The following is a 22,177-nucleotide window of genomic DNA, read 5'->3' on the forward strand; positions in this document are numbered from 1 at the left end:
ACAGGGTTGCTGTCTCCCCCCAGCCCTTGTGCTTTCTACCGCCGAAAATAAAATTAAATTGGTAGAGCTACTCTCAATTTGTGTTATGGAACTTCGAGGGGAAATTTGTGCCAAGTTACATTTTGTTGCCCTCACTTCCTGTTTATATGTGGATTGCAACTGAACATACAAAAAGAAAACCTCTAAATTAGGAGTTTAATTAGTTTGATTGCAAATTTGAAAACATCTGTTCAAATGACATAAAACCCTGTTTGGCACAGAAAGACAGAAGAGTTTTTTTTACCTTGAAGTGGTAATGTGTGTATTAAGTGGCACCCTAAGCACTGAGCGAACAAAATTCTTTGGCAAGCAGAAGGCTGTCAGTTTTTCCTGCCCCTAAAAATGCAAGTTGCCACTGAAATTCAATTTCTGTGCAGCACAATGCCTCCTCACATCCATTCGGAAAGTATTTGGCGATACACAAATCTGTCCTCAAGGGAGTTAAGGACTAATGTTGCAGAGATTAATTTTAGCTGAGATTAAGTTTTGAAATCAAGTCTGAAAACTGTGGACAACAATGTGCTAGGAAGATCACTGCTCAAGTCACGTGCACATTGCCGTGGTGCTTCCAGGAAGGAGAAGCCCACATACTTGACTTCTGACATAAAAAAGCATAAAAGCATTCCCCAGTCATAGTCACACCAGCCACTCACTGGTGCTGAGCAACCACAGGAATTAAAGCCTTGATGGCTGCTCTTTCTTTTGTGAATTTTGTGAAAAATTCTTAGAAGAAAGCTAGCTGGGTTAGAATTGGTTTACAAACTGGGGGGGGGAGAAAAAAAAAAAAAAGAAAAAGATATGCCCATTGATTTAGTTTAATGCTTTAGAGCTGGTCAGGACATTAAAAGAAAAGTATAGGGGTGCATGGGGTGTGCATGTACTTGCAGGTTTAACACAGAGGTTTAAGGAACAATGTCATATAAACAGTAACAATATATGCTATTTGTTACCAAAGTAACACTAAAAAGGAAAATAGAAAATGGCTATCACCTCTTGCAAGCCCTTTTTTGCCTCAGCCTGGGATGCCACATACCTCTGTCTGTGAGCTGAGAGCCAGGGAAATCCCCACAGAGGGCTGCTGTTTGGACCTGCCAGCCAGCGCTCTGCCATGCAGCTGTGCTTCTCCTCGCTGGCTGGGCCACGTTGTTTGCTGCTGGCTTGGCACTCTGCTTCCCTGCATGCCTCTGTATGACAGGGAGAGACTTCAGTGAGGTTTGTGGGGTTCCAGGTGGGATCGGACACCCCAAGACAAGAGTCATCCCTGGGTACACCACTGTAAGTACTTGGTAATGCGATCAAGGATACTCCAAAAGTAGCTATGTTCCTAAGCACTCTTGATCTCAAGCCAAAAACATCTCAGAAAACATTGCTTTTTGGCACCAGACGTTTTTAGTAGCACTCTTCCGGGCGCAAACTCTCCAGAGTCACTGGGACGCTCACTTTGCAAGTTTTCTGGTGCTCATTTCCATGTGGAAACCCAAGTGCTGGCAGTCCATGCCCTCTGTGCAGCGGGGAGCAGGTCCCACAGCTTTAGGAAGCCCCCATGGAAATGACCCGACGGCAGAAGATTTTGAGTCCCTGAGATATGCTCACTGTGCCTTGTGCAGCTTTGGGAAACACAGCACTTCACAGGCTGTGGCAAATTAAGCCGATAGAGCTAGTCCTGGAGCAAGCGGCTTCCAGGTTCTGAGACGCTGGTAAGTTCTACTTAACCTGAAAATTGGTTGCAGAGCAGTCACTTCCCTGTAACAACCGATTAAACAAGGTCTGGCTTCCACCCTTCACAAGACCACCTATGATTTCAAGTCCCACACAGACGGGCATCACTCTTTCCATACATTCTTCACCCAATTAGGCTAAAACAGCCATTATTTCTTCACACTAATTTAAGAATTATGACTGCTGGTACATTTTGTTTTGTCTTCAGTTTCTGCTGACAAACACAAACAGCCAGAGGGAGGTCCTTTCTAGTTTTCTCAGGAGAAAAGCTCTACCAAAGAGATTATTGAGAAATGTTCTCACTTGAGCTTTGCCCGTAAAACTGCATTTTTTTTCCAGGGACTCTCTCTCACCCACAGAGAGAGCCACACGTGTTCACACACAAGCAGTTGAACATTGTGGTTTGGGATAATTTTCCTTTGCCATCAAGTTGCTTGCCCCACCCTAGGTAAAGTAAAATATTTACAGTGTCATAATCTGAACGATGGCAGCAAAATGACGTGCCACACCACATCTGCTGGAGCAGGAGAGACATATGCTGGGCTGTGCGTGAAGACACGGCAGATTGTCCTCCTCCTTTCTTCAGACATTCAAACAGTTAAGGATTTACCTGCCATAAACATGTAGACACGTTCTCATTGCTTTCTGATAGAAGCCCAGGAAAATCCTATTCCAAAGTTAGCTTATCGCTCTGCTGACAGATACCGTTGAAAGCACTTTGGATCACGCTACACGAATGCGTTTGGAGGTCATCCCGAAACTGTTGAGAAATGGGTGAAGGGTGCGGGAAGTCTTACACTTTGGCTGCATCTTCAGCACGTATTTTTCTCCTCCTCGCTCTGATATTGTCCTTACTCTGTGTCACTGCTATCAGAATCTACTTTTGCTATTCATAAGCTCTGACAGACCTGTCCAATGTTTAGGATCTATACACTTCTTTTAAAAACCAAGACCAAGGTTTCCAGTAGCTTTTAGGCTTTTAAAGATGCTGATAGCTTCCTAGTGAGGTCTTCAAACAACTAGAGCTATGCACCCAGGCATTCAGAAACAAACTGCAGGGCAGAAAGAGACCTCCAACTTCCCCCTCCAAGCACACAAGGGACTTTGCAGAGAAGCCAAGCAGGATGAGAGGCAATGAGCTGTGGCTCCAAAGGCATCCCCAGGGATGCCTCGTGCTCCAGGGCAGGCTTGCCTTACCAAGACAGTCCCCAAGAGCTGTAGCCCATTATGGGAAGGCAGTGAGCAACAGCAGTCACACACACAGCTTCACCTCATTCCTCATCAAGGTTAATTTTGCCAGACCCCTTTCTCTGGGCTGCAAGGCCAGCACCCAGCATGTCCCTTCCCAGGTACCTGCAGTGGATCCCGAGACCCAGACAGTGCATGTGGGGCCGCCGGGAGACACTGACCTCCTCCCACAAAGACGTCGGCCAAGTCCCATCTAGCCCGAGGTCGCTCAGTAAATAAACCCCCACCTTCCACCTCACAGGCACCAGCCCCGGCCAAAGTCAATAGATTAGAAGCAATCTGTCATTTCCAGGCCACGCTGTTTTGGTTATGACGAGGGAAAAAAAATTTAAAGGAAACACAGATGCAGTGAGGTCACCTCATTTTCTGGAGCCTTCCTATCTCTCGAAGCTCTTGCCTGATTGCCCTCACAATTTCCACGCACGCACACAAACTTCCCCTGTGCCTGTAAAGCTGCAGGTGCGTTGCATTAGGCTTGGCAGGGCTGGGGGCTCAGTGGCAAGCATGGGAGGTTTGGTTTTCTCTCCTCTGTGGGGAGACTGGTGTCTCCCCGTAGGAATTTTTTTCAATTACTTCAAATAGCTCCCACTTGCGCACAAAAACCACATCTTGCTATGAAAACAAAGAGAAAAATTAAATCCAAAGGAATTTTACCTATTTCCCTCTCCACTTATTCCACTGAAGCAATTTATTTTTTTAAAAAGAAAAAAGGAAAAAAATGGCCACCAGAACAGCAAAGTAGCAAGGCACTAATTTAATAACCTCATTCTTCAAAGTCCACCCTGCCCTTTATACTTCTAGGCTTTAACAACAGCCCCAGATTATCCAACACCTTCTATTGTTTTTCTTCCCATGGTTTCACGCCATTTCTCTCCTCACACAAGCAGTGCTCTTCCTCCACAACACAGGGAAAGCTGCAAGCTCTCCAGCAGCTGGGATTTTCCCTGCACATTGAGGCAGGTGTTACCCTACAGGCAGCCGAGGCCTTAGCCAGTTTTTAGGTGCAGTTTATGGTGCAGAAAGGAATCGAAAAGCTGACAGAAGAGACCCAAAAGAAGTCACTTGGGGCCGAAGGGTGTTCAAGCTGTGGGACAGGGACTCTGCATACCTCACACCCATCCCTTCAGCTCACAGCAAAGCACCGAGCTGGGGGCGAAGAGCCACGCAGAACTCACTGGAGATGACGTCCCTGCTGAAATGCTTTGCTGAACGAGGGCGAGCGGCTGCCCTTTGGGGTCTGGGTGCTCCACAGTCCCTGTGGGACTCGGCTCCGCTTCCCCTCACCACACGGCAGCGGGCGAGAGCCGAGCCCTCGCGCTCCTGGGCGGGAAGGGGGCTGCGGGCAGGCCGCGGTGTAGCGTGTGCTCCACCTAGCGGCTGTTGGGAACCCACGGTTTAGTCGGCGCTTGTCTGGTTAGGATAGAAAATACTAACTTTCTGCTGGTTGTTTTAACGACAACAGTGACGTTACAACATCTGTGGGGAGAAAACCTCTTGAAAAACGCAAATAGGAAAATGGCGGAATCACAGTATCCTGCACAGTTTTAGTTTACCCTCCCTCAATAACAATCACATCCGCATTTCCTTTGAGCCATCAGAGTTCACAGAACAAAGTGAGGGAGAGGTGTTTTAAAAGAAGAGCAAGCCTTTCTCTAAATGCTCTGCTAAGGCAAACTACTGGGGAACTCAGAGCAGCAGCAGAACACAAGAACTGAGTGAGATATCACCACCTGGTCTATAACCCTCACAACACCAGAGAACAGCGAGAGAAAAGGCTTCTCTGGTGGCCAGCGCCAGCACTCCTGGTACTTGTACCTAGCCCTACAGCAGTGAGCAGGGACAACACTGGACACCCCCCAAGGGCTCGATGCCTGCAGCGCCCCATGAGCTCACCCCACGTTGCAGCCGCTCACACGCTCTCCTCACATGAGCACTCCATGCTTCCCGCCATCCAGGCCCACAGTAGCAGCTCTAGGTGATGAACCAAGCATAATATAAAACCATTTCCTGCCAACTGTGGGTTTTGCTGTTTTTTTCACAGGTGATGGCCGTGCTGCTGGTCCCCGTGCAGCTGCTGGCGGTGGCTGTCGCCATGTACCTGCAGCTGGTGAGGTCCACTCAGGGTGGCGTCTACTATGGCATCAAGCAGCTGCCACCCCAGGTGCCCCAGTACCAAGCCCTTGGACAACAAGTACCTCACATGCCGCTGGGCAAAGAAGGCATCCCGATGCAGCACATGGGCAAGGAGGTGCCACACATGCAGTACGGGAAGGAGTATCCCCACCTGCCTCAGTACATGAAGGAGGTCCCACAGGTGCCCCTGCTTGGCAAGGACATGGCTCCCAAGAAAGAAAAAGGTAAGCAGGCCCCTCACCAACCCTGCACGGGGACACACATGGCTCCCTGCGGCAGTGTTTGCCCATGGGTAGTCAAACAGGGGGAGTGGGCTGCTGCTGGCTGGATGTAGCGTAGATTTGCTCTTTTGATTCTTGAAGTCATCTTTCTGTAGGTTATCTGTGGGACTAACACGTTGAACATACAGGGTGTTGCTGCTCAAGCCTGCACAAACGAGCACTTTCAGAGTTCGGTAAAAGAAGTTTGGAAAGTACTAGAATATTTAAGAAAGCAACTAAAAATGTCCAGACCAGTAATGCCCAGTGTCATACAATCCTTGTGGGGACAGCAAGTGTATGTGCAGCCTCAGCCCAGCTGGTTAACTCTCTGCCTTTTTAAAGGTTCAGAGTAATCACAGCTTCTACTGACTTCAGTGGGAAACGGAGGATTTTAGGGCCTGTTTTTGGAGTGTCTAAACAAGCACAACTCACTGTACTAAAACCAACCTGTCTTGTAAGCAAAGGTTTTCTATATGCATAAAATGCAAAATATGCAGAGAGAGAGGGTTTCTGCCTCTCAGAGAACAGTCAATTCTCTTGCCCTGAAACCTCATCTGTCTCCTTCCCCCAAATCCCAAAGCTCTCACTTCTTCCATTTTAGAGCAGGAGAGAACCAGACTTCCCACTACAAACAAAAGTCAGCAGCTTGAAAAGCAACCAGCACCCAGCACAACCGCTCCCAGGCAGCACCTCCCTCACCTCAACCTGAAATGCCAAATGGTCACACACACAAATAAAAATGTGATTTGGGACAATAAAAAGCATTTTGTGAAGTGTTTAGAGGGAGATCTAATTAGCCATGGCTATGCCAAAAACTTTTGAGAGCTTAGCAATGCCAGGTAAGGCTGTAGGTTTCCAGTAACATTTTAATGTGAACTAAAGCCTTGTTTAAAAAGCAAGTCATACCAAACTTAAACTTTTTACTGTTGCAACCTTATTTTATTGATGTTAATCGAGGAATTCTTGCTAATGTAAGCCCCTACAACAAGTAGGGCCCCTACAATAAGTTACTTCACCCCTTAAGGGGTGAAGTACTCCTATTGCACGAGCACACCGAGCAGCTCCTGTGTCCCTCTTAAACTCATAGGCTAGTCTACAGTAATATGGGAGAAAAGGCAGGTTTCACTGCTTAATAATGTATACATGGAAACACTAATAAATGGCTTTTATGTGACAAAAAATAAGCAAAGAGGATGCAAAACAAGTATTTCATATAAACAGAAATACACACGCAAGTTTGGGGTACGCAAAACAGCAAGAACATCCTCTTAATTACAAACATCAGCCAGTAATTTTCTGGCCAGTTCGATTTTTCCACCTACCACAAAAACAAGAGGTACCATAAGAAGCACGTTCAGTTCAAAATTACCTTTGTGTTTTTCAAGAGATGTGATTACATCCACCTTTTTTCTCCCCCCTTCCCCCTTCCCTGTTTCTTTCCTCTCCAACCCAGAAATGCCTGTGCGCAGCTTGAGGGGTGAGCAAGGTCCCCCTGGTGAGCCTGGACCAAGAGGGCCACCAGGGCCACCAGGATTACCAGGTCATGGCGTGCCAGGAGCCAAAGGAAAACCAGGTCCACAAGGATATCCAGGAATTGGGAAGCCGGGTTTGCCAGGGATGCCTGGGAAACCGGGAGTGATGGGGCCACCAGGGCCAAGAGGGGAGATGGGACCAAAGGGGGAGGTTGGGCCCATGGGGATACCAGGGCCACAGGGACCACCGGGACCTCATGGACTTCCAGGAATAGGGAAGGCAGGTGCTCCAGGGCTGCAGGGACAGCCAGGACCTAAGGGTGAACCTGGGATGAAGGGTCCCCCAGGGGCCCCTGGGATCCCTGGTCCAAAAGGGGAGAAGGGTGTCGGGATCCCGGGTTTGCCAGGACTGAAGGGCCCGCCCGGGCTGCCCGGCCCCCCTGGCCCTGTGGGTCTGCCGGGGGTCGGCAAGCCGGGGATGGTGGGGTTCCCCGGACCACAGGGTCCCCTGGGCAAGCCTGGCCCACCAGGTGAGCTGGGGCCACAGGGACCCCCGGGGGTCCCTGGAATGCAAGGCCCTCCCGGTGTGCCTGGTGTCGGCAAACCCGGCCAAGACGGCATCCCTGGCCAGCCGGGCTTCCCGGGCGGCAAAGGGGAGCAAGGCTTGCCAGGCTTGCCGGGGCCCCCTGGCCTCCCCGGGGTTGGGAAGCCGGGCTTCCCCGGGCCCAAAGGTGAGCGTGGGGTGGGCGGCCTGCCCGGCCCCCTGGGGCCCAAGGGGGAAAAAGGGCACGCAGGGCCACCCGGCATTGGGGGGCCTCCGGGAGAGCCAGGCCAACCAGGCCTGCCAGGCATCATGGGCCCCCCAGGTGCTGTGGGCTTCCCAGGACCCAAAGGAGAAGGTGGTGCCATGGGGCCACCGGGACCAGTGGGCCCCAAGGGTGAACCCGGCTTGCAGGGGTTCCCCGGGAAGCCAGGTTTCCCCGGGGAAGTGGGAGCCCCCGGGCTGCGGGGGCTGCCGGGCCCCACAGGGCCCAAGGGGGAAGCCGGGCAGAAGGGCTTGCCGGGGCTGCCGGGCGTCCCGGGGCTCGTGGGGCCGAAGGGCGAGCCAGGGCTGCCCGGCGCCCAGGGGCTTCAGGGCCCCTCAGGGATCCCAGGCATCGCAGGGCCCAGTGGTCCCATCGGCCCCCCAGGACTGCCTGGGGCCAAGGGTGAACCTGGCCTGCCCGGCCCCCCTGGCTTCCCTGGTGTGGGCAAACCTGGGGCTGCGGGGCTGCAGGGTCCCCCGGGAAAGCCCGGGGCGCTTGGACCCCCTGGCCAGCCCGGCCTCCAGGGGCCCCCCGGCCCTCCCGGGCCACCTGGTCCCCCAGTGATCATCCCCCCAACTCCACCGGCTGTGGGACAGTACCTGCCTGAGGTGGGGCCGGGGATAGATGGCGTCAAGCCCCCTTATGGCTACGCGGGCAAGAAGGGCAAGGCTGCCGGTGCTGTCTACGAGATGCCCGCATTCACGGCGGAGCTCCTCACTCCCTTCCCCCGGGTTGGCGTGCCTGTGAAGTTCGACAAACTCCTCTACAATGGCCGGCAGAACTACAACCCCGCGACAGGGATCTTCACCTGCGAGATCCCCGGGATCTACTACTTCGCCTACCATGTTCACTGTAAAGGGGCCAGCGTATGGGTGGCTTTGTTCAAGAACAACGAGCCGCTGATGTACACCTACGATGAGTACAAGAAGGGCTTCCTGGACCAAGCCTCCGGGAGTGCCGTCGTTCAGCTGATGCACGGAGACAAGGTTTACGTTCAGATGCCATCCGAACAGGCAGCAGGACTCTATGCTGGGCAATACGTTCATTCATCTTTTTCAGGATATTTATTGTATCCCATGTAAAAACAAAAACCAGACAGTCAAACACACACATACAAATCTAAACCTTTCTTCTCCGCTTAAAACTCTTATACCATGAAAGATGCATTTAATGACTGTTTCGGACCATCTTGTACAAAAAAAAAATACAAAGTTTAACATTATGCACAGCTAGATATAAAAAAAGTGTGGTGAACATATTTAAAGGTGTGTATCAGGTTCATAAACAGTCGTTTTGCACCCAAGGGGGACATATTAGCTGTACATTATATATTTCTGTGACGCCATGCTTCATTTCATTCACAATAATGCAATACTAAGGTTCAAATCAGTTTACGTCACTCTCCTGTTGCATATTTAATTGATGCATTGATCATAGTTATGAGATGAGAAACAGTGACTGAAAACATAGTAGGTCAGTGTCAAATTACATGGAAAAAATTGAGTGGCTTTTTACTTGTTTGGGGGGTTTTTGGCGGTGGGTTGGTTTTGTTTTGTTTTGTTTTATTGTGGGGGTTGATTTTTTTTTTGTTTGTTTGTTTTTGTTTTTGACAGCAGGGCTACCAGACAGGCAGAGGTTCTCTTAGCTGGAGATCTTTATTCCTCTTCCCCTGTGTAAGATATTCCTGCAGGTTTTTGTTTTGTGTTGTTTTCCTAAACTATTTGTTTATTATGGAAAAGGAATACTGATGGCATAACCATTCCGAGAGCTTTCTCCAGGGGTTTCTGGACCCAGAAAGGTGCCTGACTCCAGTGGGCACTGGGTTCACCTCCAAATGCCACAGCACCCAAAAAGCCTCCATCTGCATTTGCACTGTTGAAGCAGATGTGGTAGATCATACAAAATTTAAAGTCTTCCTATTTGCTTTATGCCATGATTAAGACATCTTGGCTGACATGTGGCAATGCAGCAGGGTGGTATAAATTTGCTTCGATTCCTGTATTCATGCTAAAAACCTGCAGTCTGTCTGGCTTGTAATAAGATACAGGTATTCTGCCACTCAGCCAAAATTGAATCAGTTTACTCTTCAACGACTAGGCAAAGCAGAAGTAGCTCTGCTTGCTAATTAACTAATTCATTGACTGAGATCAATCAATAACTTTACCAGCAATACTGATCATAAAAATTTATCCAACAACTTCATTTTATATAAAAGCTGATTTCCAATCCTTATTTATATGTTACCAATTGTCTAGGAGAATCTGCAGAGGCCTCAATCTTTTCTGTATGTGGGGAAAAGCAACTTTTATGCAAGAACTGTCTGTTCATCAATGGTGCTAATCTCACCTCAAGAGTATTAATTTAAAAATGACAGTGTCCTTTTCTGTGTTTCCCTGTACAGTGCTGCACATCACACACGTTAGTTGAGAGTCAAATACTCCTCACTTCTTCCATGTCTTAGCTAATGCTACTGCTTTTGATTCAAAAATGAACTAGATTTTTCATACAGAACTAAAATTGGATTTAACTGGCATTACTGTTATTTAAATGCAGAGTTTAATGCAGTCTAACATTGACTAAGGACTCCAGTGATATAATGTGGTGCTTTATCTCAGAAATTTTATGGAACGTTGGCAGGAACGGATGGACAGCTTACCAGGCATTGGTGACTTGGGTATGTTTCCAGAATATATGAGATATGTCAAAAGCAAATAATTTTGTATTTAAAATTTTTGTACTGATTTGAAAAAAATATCTTATTAAATATCTTTAAAAAAAATCCTCTCTTCATTAATCAGGGTTATTAGAAGGAACACTCAACCCACCAAATACATGTATCAGACTACAAGGACTCTCTGAAGCCACTGACAACCTGATATGAAAAAACAAATCTATATATAAATGCAGATTTTTCTTTGTTTCCTCCTTGCTGACAAGGCTTACCTTAACTCCCTGAGAGGAAGGCATTGCCCTAGCATTGCATTTAGCAGGAGATGGCAGCTGTGGACCCAGGGGAATCTGGGGTGTGAGGGGCTCCCGCCGGGGCACTGGTGCATTCCTGATGCACTGCACAGATCAAGGGTTCGGCAAGGAGCAGGGGTTATGGGCTGGGGACAGCGGTGTGTGCAGGAGTGCAGCTGAAAAAGGCACAGGGGGCAGGATGTAGGGAAGATGAAAAACCAAATAGGTATGAGATGCGTTGTTGGGTGGTTGCACTCAGCCAAAAAGCCAAAGTTGGCTATGGGCTGCCCAGGCTTTGAGACGCCTGTTACATCCCTAGCTCTTCCGATCATTTGAGAACAGCTTTTCCCATTCTGCTGATCTCCCCATGTCCCATTTTTTCTCCTGTGGCAAAAAGCTGTTTTGACAGTGGCAACCAGTTTGTCACTGACTAGCTCAGTGATGATCTGTTGCTCCACTGCAGAGAGTGGATTGCAGCCCGTGGTCTCACCTCAAAGATGGGCATTCCCTGCAAGCTGGTGAACTCCTGAAAGTTCAATACCAAAATTAATGCATTGAATAACCACCACTTGGGGCAGGCAGCTGTGTTTTAAATTGCCCTCAAGCTCCTTGAAGCCGCCGGCTAAGCAGGTCCCCGCTCCCCATCATCTCATTTTTACTGTACAGGAGGAAAGAGAAAAGACAACATGAGTGAAGTACTGAAATCAGTGTTGATTGCTTCTAATCTAAAGTCATTCATCACACACATCTTCCTAGTTAAACATCTATTTTAGCATTCCCCTGAAATAAGGCAGTAAGGCAGGTAAGATTAAAAAGCCACGAAACAATGTCAGGAGGATGCTCATCTTGACGTTGCCCACAAATATCATGTCCCAGCTGTGCTTTTAATCAGCCAAGAGTGATATTTCTACCTGCAGCACAGTTCAGGTACTGTACCTAGGCTCAAAAATTTTCAGCCCTGTTTGCCCTACTAACCACAGAAGTTCATTTTGAAACTTGATGCCACATCTGACAATCCCTTATTTACTTTACACGGCACTAATAATGGGCTTGGGCACACACACGGCACGGGCCTTACAAAAATAAGCTTGAGGGCAGCATCTTTAACACAATTTATTCACAGAAAAATAATTTCTTTCCATTTGTAGCATTCAAAATTTCACTTGAAAAACTCTAAGAATGTCTTCAAAATACAGTTGGAACTTTAAAGGCATATAAAACTTAAGAAAAATGGCAAATAATTAATTACCTATACCAGAAACAGATGTTGAGCTTTGTACGTTCTTAAAAATCAGACTCCGCTTAAAAGTTAAGGTGTTTATATTACCTGCCAGGGCACTGTTAAAAAGAGAAACATGGCGTAGGAAACTAGAAATACCATGCACTGATTATTAAACACCAACCTTGTGATTCTGTATTATTCTCAACACAGAGTCACTGGAACATGGTTTTGTTACCTTTTAAGCACTCTCAAATTCATATTTAGTGCAATAATTTGTGACCTTCCTTCTTAGGTCGTATCTCAGAACTTCCCTTAATTATTACAGCAGAGGAAAAGATACTGACAAAAACAAACAGACACCCTAAAGTCTGAGCCAAACGGAACTGTGGCTGAAGCATGTTATCTGTCTCTGTGTGTGTGTGTCTGTGTGTATATGTTGGTACTTTAGAGTCGGTTCTTTCTGATGGTGGAGTATTTTGTAGGGGGGTGGCAGATAAAACGCAGGATCACCTTTGCTGCAAGATGCTGCTGGCTTGAAATTCAGCAGACTGCTGGAGAATGGGAAGATAGGAAGCAGTGGTGAAACCATCTCCAATTGATACAGAAAAGCACTTCACATGAGGTACCCGGCACCTACGTAGTTACGCTGTTACCAGACATGGAAATAAGGCTTGCAGCACCCTGGGATTCAAAATGTGACAGCTTCACCACTGATGATGTGATCAACGTAATGGGCAGCTTGTACAACAAAGTTTCAGTGCAGAAACCTTGCCTTTAGGAATGACAAAAAAGGGAAAAGAAAATCTTAATATCAACTCAGTCTCAAAGAGATTGAAATATTCAGAGTAAGCATTATTGCTTTTTTGTTATTGTTATTATTCTTTAAAAAAAAAAAAAAGTCCCAAGCCTAATCTTTGGTATTGCAAGCTACTTTTGAAAACATGTGCCCCGATAAAATAGACACCATGATCTGTAGACATTACTGACAGAGTACATAGCGTTATTCCTGCCTACATGAAGTCCGTGTAAAAGCAGTAATTGTTCTCAAGGTAGAACAGCACAAAACAACCTCATGAAGTGAGGCTGACGAAGCAGTGCTGGCATACACAGAACCCTACCAAAACATCTTACAGGGGAAAAACAGTGAATCAGGTAGCTCACAGCTTATTATTGAAGATAAGAGCTGGCGGCCAGCAGGCTGTGCTTTCAAAAAACAGTGCCCTATGGTTTATCAACAGCGTTAACTCTTGGCTCAGGCCCAAGTGAACAGGCCTGGCTCTAAACTTTCCTGAGTCACCTTCCTGTGAGGACAACCTCAACCTACACTGACTCAACTTTCCTGCAGGAGGAAAAGAAGCAAGGAGAAAACATCCACAGGAGTACTGTTTAATTGCCAAAAATTGAAAGATGTACAAGTGGGGAGACTTACTAAGAAGAAGTAAGAAGGAGCAGCTGATAGGGATATATGCCTGTAGACAGCATACTAAACACATGGAAAATAACAAACACTATAGTTTTAAAAAAGGCTTGGGGAGACCATAACACTGGTGTGATTAAAAAAAAAAAAAATCAAAATAAAGGAGACTGTTATAAGTAAAAAGAGTTTGGGGGACATTATGAATCCTTCTTTTCTAATTCTTTTGTCTGGATTCTTAAGTCTATTGGAACAAAACCAAAGGCAGAAGACTTTCCTAGGAAAACATTAGGAGAAGGAATCAGTTTAGAAGAATCTCTCTGGCAAGGCAATAAAGCAGAGAAAACACCCACATCTTCAAAAGCACAGCTCGCTGCCCTCCTCCCTCTGCCAGGGAGAGTGGCTGGAGAAGAGGAGGGAAGCAGCCAGCACCATCACAAGAACCAGACACTGCAAGGAGAGGGCAAACCCAACAGCTCTCCTGTACAGAAGTCCTCGCAGTCAGCATGGTGTGGGATGTCAGACAGATGAGGCCGTACCCTGGCAGGCAGCCCACAACAGCAGGGCACCCCACAACACTTGGGGGAGCCAGGGCTGACTCTGGGAGCAACCCCAGGTTCCTAGGGGGGATGCAGCCCACCACCTCTGCCTGGCTCCGCCCTTGGCACAGTGAGACATCTGCTAGGGCTTCCATGCAAAGAAAGGTCAGTGTTGTGAGCTTTATGAAAACCTTTGCCTTGGAATTTTTTTTTTCCATGTGGAATTGCTGTTGTCAGTAGTTTAAAATCACTGCAGGTCTGGTGCTATTCAGTCACATACAAAACTTACTAATTAACTGAAATAATCATGAGTATACATTATAGTAGAGCTAAAAATAGTAGCATCACTGCTTTCTGGTACAAAACCCCACCTATTTCTGTTCAGATTTTCAAGCAGAGACCTTCTCAAAGCCTCAGAAATGTGCACGTTATAAAGGGGGTGGGAGAAGGCTATACTCAGCAACTGAGTAAGACTCCTTCCATCACCTTGTGAAGAAATTGTGGTTTCCCTCACTTCTGCCAGGACAGGCAACTGCCCCGCTGCCCCCAGGACCTCTGGCATGCCCCTCTCCTCTGTGCGCCCAGTTGGACAAGGAGTGACCCCACACAGGAATCACTTGAGGTGGCTGAACTGCCACACTCATGGCAGTGCCTGTACCACAAGGGAGATGCAGATTTTTATGACATCCACAGCTATTTTGAATACGTCCAATTTGCTTGAAACCAAACAAAACTCAAGAGTCATCAGGTGAAAACACCGTGCAGCAAAAGGCACCTCTTGTTTGGGTGAGATTTGCCTGCAAGTCATGTTGCACTCAGCAATTCCCAGATGGCAGAACCAAAGGGCTAAAGAAAAATATGAGAACTGGCTAAAGAGAAAGATGAGAACTACAGGCAGTTTTCAGATACGTACTGCACTCTGCAAGAGAAATAGGAAAGGATGAGACTGATCTCTGGTTACTTCAATGCTTACTCTTCTGTGTTGCTGTTCAGTACTTTTGTAATCCTCAGCTCCTGAAAAAAGACAATACTGTGCTTATGAGCTGCTAGAGGCTTGGGATCATATCTTAATTGCTTGCACTGGTCTCTATCATTTTATTAAAAAGCAAAGCTTTTTTCTGCCAACTTTGAAGAGGTTTTTTTTTTTTTGGTTTTGGGTCCTTTTTTTTTTTTGGAAGCAGACTTTTGCTTTCTTTAGGTGTGATTGATCAAGATAACCAAAAGATCTTCAAACAAACTTGACATAATAAAAAAAAGATACATACATGTATATCCCATGGAAGAATTAGAATAGCATTCCACTTTTTCATTTCATCTCTGATAGTTGTCAAGGTCATTCCCTAACAAATTCAACTAACTCAGCAGGCCTGTCTGAGACAAAATCAATACAGGAAACATAACCATCCCATTAAATACTTTCATAAATCCCATGTAAATTCCTAATGCTAAATAATTTAGTTCAGACACATTCTTTAAAAGTGAAAATGGAAGAGATTAGCAGAAGCCAAAACGATAATTCAGCTGATGTACATCTTGGATGTTCCCTAGCATGCTCCACTACCAAAAACAGGAACAGTTGTTGTTCACATTGATGCATTTCAAAGTTGGATATGCATTACAGCATGTGAAAAAGGGGATTATGCTAGTCTGGAAAAGTTATCTTGATACTTGACAAGGGAACAGAAAGATACATTAGATCCTATCCTGGAGATCCAACAAACATTTCCTCTGAATTTAAACTCAAGTGTGAGTATCTCCATTCCAGCTCGCATTCCTCTTGTGGTTTGGGGGAAGTAACAGACAAGTAATTAAGACAAATCTTCAGCCTTCAAACTCCCTCTTTCTTAAGAGAAGTCAAAACTTGTAAAATTTATTGGAAACACAGCACAGGGCAAGTTTTTCATAAACTGGATACAACACAAGCATTGTCAATACCAACAAATCCACAAATCAAACCAAAGGGTCTTCACCTTTGGCACACGCAGACAGCAGTTCAGAGTTGATGACCAGTGCAGGCTGTGGCTTCTTCACTGAAGATGATGTTCTCTGCTCAGGAGTAGGACAGACTAAAGCCTGTGTGCTTTGTATGTTTCCCCTTCTCCCAGACGCAGTAATGATATATAGGCATTGTTTTTAAAGCCACTTTCAGATTACAAGAGATTCAAGACTATAACATCCATCTATTACCTAAACACTCTTCACAGTCTCTTGACAGTGTAACCTTTTTGGAGGACAATGTTAGAAAGGAAGATATTCCAAAGAATTAAACATTTGGAAATAGTTCTTGCTGATAAATAAGTCATGTGGATCACATTTTTTTTTCTATATCCCTGATACTTTCAGCTGAAAGTTTCATGTTTTTCCCCATTATTAAATAGCTTCACAGAAATTCAGTTCTCTGCTTGCATTAATCCATTATCCTCAGGCTTAGAAGAAGCTTCTGCCTTGTGAGGTTTCTGTGCTCCTTTTAAACAGTAAACAGTTATGTTGCACTTAAAAAATAAAAGTGTCATACAAAAAAATAAAATTTTTTTTGAATCTTGAAAATAGTGATTGTTCTTCATCTCTTCCATCTTTCACGTCAAATTGACCACAAAGTTCTTGTCTATAAGCTTCTTCAAAAATTTCTGCTCAGCGTTGATGTCATGGTATTCATTCTAAAGAGATGTGAGGGAATAATAATTAAAAAAAATATATAAATTCAACCTATTACCAGAAGCACCACTTTGTTGCTCTTTCCTTCTAATTACTTGTGTTGCTTGGAAGATGCTAAGAGCAGGAAGGCTCTAGGGAAAAGACTTCTTAGCATTGGCTGTAGTTCGGTCTCCCAAGAAAACAGGTGAGTGAACCCATTGCTCAAAACTACACTAGACTTTCTATTAGGACACAAACCAAATCTGTAGGACAGAAGTCCTTCCTTTACTAACTCTCCCAGCTCCTCCCTGGGCTTATAGGCAACAGCAGCATAACGACATTTACAACACAAGCAGTCAGAAAATGAGTAATTCTCAAAGCTCAACCCAGGTTCTCAAAGAGCACACGAGACATTTGTAGCTTGAATGTGTCCTGCCAGTCAGCTCTAACAAGCCCAAACCAACCCATTTTCAGTGCTCTCTCATGCAGGGCCCCAGATAATCCAAGAGACTACTGAGGTTAGTGGAGGACAGTACAAGGAAATCCAAAACATCCACTGGGGACTACAGGGAATTCAAAGGACCTCGTGCTTCAGGTAAGCTTACTGGACACAGAATCCAAAAATTAAAATGAATTCAGAGTAAATGCTCTATAGAAGATTATACACGTAGCATTGAGTTCTAAACATTATACTATACCACAGAATCACAGATAATGTTTCTGTTTCAAGTTTTGAGATTTTAGGAAAGTTATAAATGTCTATTCAACTAGTGATCAACCTTACTCAAGCCTTAGGTATATTGGGAAAAAGAAGAAAAAAAAGCAAAGCACCTGTAGAGAACAACCTGAAAATGACCGTAAGTGCAGTGTCAGAGGAAAATTATCTCAGAGCAGAGGGCATGTAGGACTCCTCAGAGAGACTTGAGAGGCTCCTATGGACATTGCCCCATACTACATTTTCAAGAAAGGGAGGAGGAAAGAAAATAAGCCCCACTTGGAACCAACACACTATACTAGGTGTGCATATGGATGAGAAAACTGTTCACATTGATGTAAAGGGCCAAGACTGAGATGCTCAGAGTACAGAGCTGAAGGCAAGAGCAGAGACATTAAAAGAAAATAGAGGCACGGCTGTACAAAAACACTTCTCTGCAGGAGGAGAAGGCACTCCTGATGTCTGCCAGTCTCCTGCTGCTTCCTTCCCTGGTGAGTTGTGGCTTCCACCTTCTGGAAGCACTTCCTTCTCTTCCTATCCCTCTGTAAGAGCTACTTTTCTTTTCTACTCTTCAATTCTGAAATTCAGCTCTTTCCCCAACTGCAAGTTCATAGGTTTTAACTCCTTCACTTCTTTCTTATTAAAGAAATTTGGCAACTAAGACAAGTTTTCCAAGTAGCTGCCAAAGAAAAAGAACTTAAACAAGAACAGTTGTCTATTCATGTTCTGACAGTGCTAACAAATATGCCTCTACAAACAAAAGTTGCGTAGCCTAGGAAGAACATCATTAAAGCAAAACAGAGCACACAAATGATGACGTTACAGAATAAGGTGTAGCTCAAGAGACAAATATTACCCACATTTTTCAGAAACAAAAGCAGAGATGTGAGTTTAAGCAACGTTAACCCATGAGCAGCTGAACCAGTAGAAGATGGGAGGCCTTTCTAACCTGCAGTCCATGCTTTTATCTAATTGCATTGCCTTCCTCACTTACCAGCAGTATTTCTCAAAGCATTCCCCTCAGCATAAACAAGTGCACCTTACCTGCATCATCTGAGACATTGTATCGTTGCCATAGTAGTGCAAAGAACTGTTTCTGTCAGTGAAGTCATACTTGAAGCCTGCCAGGTGAACTTCATGACAAATGTGAAATGCTAGTGTAATGGCAATTAACCCTGTTGTTGGGTGCTTGGGTTTCTAAAAGAGAACACAAACAACATGCATGCATAATTAACTGGCAGCTTGATGTGAACAGCAAAGCTAAGAAAAAAGGCAGCAGAAACCAGGAAGCCTAGCTCTTCTACAAACATTTTGTTTTGGGGTTGGATCCCCTCCTGTCTCATAAAGGAGTAAGGTGCTGCCTGCCGCTTTTCCATGACCAGGGTACCTGCTGTGTCAGCCTTCCCTTAGATTTTCTGCTTTTCTGCAAGAGCTGAGCCTGTACTGTAGCTCTTCCCTCAGCAGAGGCATCAGTAAGGTCCTGCCACCCCTCCACTCAGCAACCTACTTTCACCAAACCAGTCACACTTCTATATATTGGAGACAGTTTCTCCTCAATCAAATGTGATGGAGTTATCAGATACGTTCAGAAAGTTTCTAGATGACTAAGATCCCAGTGAACAGAATATGACATGTCTCAAATCTTTTTTTTAATCATCAAACCGAAAATGTGCACTACAGCTGCATTAACTTGGCTACATTTGAACTTTTTCAGCAGGGAAATTCATGAAAAGGCAGCTTTAGATCTTCCCCCAGTATTTTCATTAGAAGAAAGGACACTGTAGATAAAATTGCTTGTCTCCCTACAGTAAGAAAGTTCAGAAGTAAATGCAACTTAAAATACCAAGAGCAGGCGATAAACAGGTTTTAATCGTGCAAACTTAAGAGCATCTAACTGAAGATTTGCATTTCTAACAAGACCAGAGAACTCTTTGGAAGCATCGTGTACATTTTATGATAACAGACATGACTCTTTTAGCAGCAGCTAAAATGATCTAAGGAAGTAATTGAGGCAAGGTTTGTACACAGGGGTAATTTCTTTCATCATACCAACTGATGAATCTTAAAGGAAAAATTCCCTATAAATGGGTAAAACTTTCAGGCAGACGTGCCAGTCTTGGCTAAAATAACAGTTTTATCAGAGACCAAATGAACTGAACACTTTCAGTAGTTGCAGTCAAACCCTAAAGTGAGCACAAAATCACCTTCTTTTTTGAATTCTTACTCAAGGCTCAGATCATTTGCCTCTGAAAACAAAGCAGGCAAACCAGCAGTGGATAATTCTGCACATAGAGAAGGCAGAACTCAATGACACAAAAATATTTCTTTGTATTATATGATAAAGGAACAAATCCCCAGGGAAAAGTTACTAACAACTCTTTAATTAGCTCTCCTAATTAAAATCACAGAATTGAACTATCTTTTACATGATTTTTTTTTCTTGTACCTTTTTACAGCTTTTGGGGTACTCAAAAAATGACATCGACTTAAAATGCGCACCACTGCCCAGGGTTTCTGCCAATTAGCAAAGCAGCATTCCACCCTGGGGGGCCCAATACCATAAACTTAGTGGTGCACCTGTTGCAACGTCCATATTAAATAGTCCCCCGAAATTATGACAGGCATGTTACCTGTCAGAATTGGTCTTATTTGGAAAGCTCAGGAATACCACAGGTTGCAAACTAGTTCTATTTACCCTTGCCTATCATAAATATACAGTTCACCTCAAAGGAATGTAGTAATTCTAATAATAGGCCTACTTTTAAACTACATTTTCATGCTTTAAGCATGCTCTTTTGTCCAACCAAACCTCGAAGGAAGTTCTTATCAAGCAAACTGATTTTCTGTGGATTCTGCCAAGCAGAACTGCTATCACTGACTGCAGATCCTGACTTACCCTAGCAATATCCACAGATCTTGGCCTGCAATAAATTTTGTTCAGCCAGTCGTGTTCAGTGGGAACAGGCATAGTGCTGCAATGACACTAACACTTTTTGACTTTACTGCTGCTGGGGAAGCACATTTGATTTTACAGTTGTTCTTCCCAGCTCTGTTAATACCATCATATTTGCTGGCAGAGAAACAGAAATGCTTGCAGGACTAAGCACAAATGCACACCCAGAGAATATAATGTTTGCTTAATGGTAAAGGCAGCGACAGTAATAGCTGCCTTTGGCATCTTTTCAGGCAGAGGGGGCTGAAACATAGGATAACATAGGCAGCAGTAGCCCCCCACACCTCCACCCCAGGGATGCGCTCTAAATACAGAGAGCTCCAAACTGGGTCCTGCAACAGACCACCCAACACGAACCCTGACTTAACTGAGCTGCTACGCATCAACTGTGCCAGAGCGACTGCAGATGTGCAGGCTCCAAGCCAGCCACAGCCTGCCTCTGTGTGATGGGAGAAGTGAGGACAAGTACACCTGAGCTCAGTTGTTGCTGCTGTCTGGGACGTGGGGCTGTAAAACCCTGGGAATAGAGCAAGAGGAAGCAGAAGAGGCAGAAAGGGGTACCTATATCCTACCACAGACATGCTCTGCTCCAGCTCCAATCAGGGGCACCCAGCAAGCAGGAGAGAAACGAAGAACATACACATTACTCAAAAGGACTGAGCAGCCTGCACCTGTGTATCAGCTCCAGGACACCACACACATCTGCTTGGCTCACTGACAGCACCAGCTTCACTTTTACTTCCACTGAGAGGAGCAGCACAGGAAAGGACAGAAGAGATTTCTGGAACCATGAAAGCCATGGATGCTCTGTGGCCCTTTAGGAGATTAATAAGCTTCCAACTTCTGTGCTGCCCTCTTCTCACTCTCAGCTGAAGAGCTGAAATGCCATGGAGCCCTGGCAAGCATGCAGCCAAACTGGGAATTCCAGTTTGAGAGTTCGTAGGGGAGACAAAGACACTACTAGACTTAAAAAATAAATCAACAATAACAAAAAAACACCAAAAAAAACACACATAAGAAAACAAACAACAAACCACAAAACAACTCCCTCAAACATTAGAAGGACTAAACTGGAAAACAGTTGTGATAGATAATCTGCAGTAGCAGCTTGTCAGAAGTTTCCATGTGTGTCAGTCGGCTGATCCTGATGAAGCAGCTCCGTGCAATGACTGTGACCCAAGAGAACTGCATTTGTACAAGCATTTCTGTTAAACAGCACGTGGTCAGTCCTGACTGCACAAGGGACGTCTCCAACTTGAAGCCTTACCTTTCATCAAAGAACATTCTTCAGCCAGAAGCTGACAGTTAAAATGTTTTGTTTGTTTGTTTTTTAATATATCCAAATTGTTGGTTAACTCATTACTTATTAGCTTGGCATCAAATCAGTAAGTACAAGAATGCTGTTAGATCTACATCATTAGAGCAGGTCTGGAATATCCTGTATGTTCCCCAGTTCCTACCCACCCCCAGCAGAATAAAATTGCAGCAGTGTTAAAACTACTGTTTTTGTTTGTTTTTAAGAAAAAAGCCCTACATTTAGTAATTCAAAACGCCTTAATATTTCTAGAGGCTCTTCAGATCCATCGTGTTCCAATGCCTGTCTGCTCTTCCCAATTTGTAAAAGGAAATGAGACAACATTTGTAGACAGAGATAGTTAATACTAATTATTGAACCCATAAATAGAGATTTTGGCTTACAAGACTAGACACTTTCTGAACTCCATTTTCTCATCTTTTTTTTTTTCTCCAAACATCACCTAAACCTAAGCTTATGCAATGAGAACCTGAAAGATGTTCTAACACAGTCCCCCTATAATAATGAAATAATTATTTCTTTGGTGGCATGTAACTAAAAGCTAAAAAAGAAGAAAGCTTACCTCTTTTTTGGGAAACCTTGTTGGGAAATGAAGCCAATCGTAAGCTGTTTTTTCTGGTGATGCTGGGATCAAGAATCCTGATTTGATTAGATTTGTATATCATGTTCAGAGCTGGTTTCTTCCAAAAGCCTTTAGCACTCTGTAACAGGCAAGTAACCACACATTTTTAACTGCTATACACAGTT

The 22,177-nt window shown here is 45.0% G+C and overlaps 2 protein-coding genes across 10 annotated transcripts in view; one reads left to right on the forward strand and one right to left on the reverse strand.

The window, feature by feature from the left end:
- Positions 1-10,446, forward strand: part of COL8A1 (collagen type VIII alpha 1 chain) — an 87,926-nt gene extending 77,480 nt beyond the window's left edge. For all 9 annotated transcript variants that reach the window (XM_040545278.1, XM_040545273.1, XM_040545279.1 and 6 more), the window contains 2 exons: positions 5,048-5,363; positions 6,853-10,446. In XM_040545278.1, coding sequence (XP_040401212.1) covers positions 5,051-5,363; positions 6,853-8,759 — 2,220 coding nt within the window. In that variant the 5' untranslated portion in view covers positions 5,048-5,050 and the 3' untranslated portion in view covers positions 8,760-10,446. The remainder of the gene's footprint in view (positions 1-5,047; positions 5,364-6,852) is intronic.
- A 5,212-nt stretch (positions 10,447-15,658) lies between these two features.
- Positions 15,659-22,177, reverse strand: part of ST3GAL6 (ST3 beta-galactoside alpha-2,3-sialyltransferase 6) — a 30,643-nt gene continuing 24,124 nt past the window's right edge. Inside the window, 4 exon segments of the mRNA XM_040545309.1 lie at positions 15,659-16,470; positions 18,207-18,359; positions 21,993-22,043; positions 22,045-22,131. Of these exon segments, the coding sequence (XP_040401243.1) occupies positions 16,390-16,470; positions 18,207-18,359; positions 21,993-22,043; positions 22,045-22,131 (372 nt within the window). The 3' untranslated portion in view covers positions 15,659-16,389.

This window comes from Cygnus olor, chromosome 1 (assembly GCF_009769625.2).
Source record: "Cygnus olor isolate bCygOlo1 chromosome 1, bCygOlo1.pri.v2, whole genome shotgun sequence".
Lineage (NCBI taxonomy): Eukaryota > Metazoa > Chordata > Aves > Anseriformes > Anatidae > Cygnus > Cygnus olor.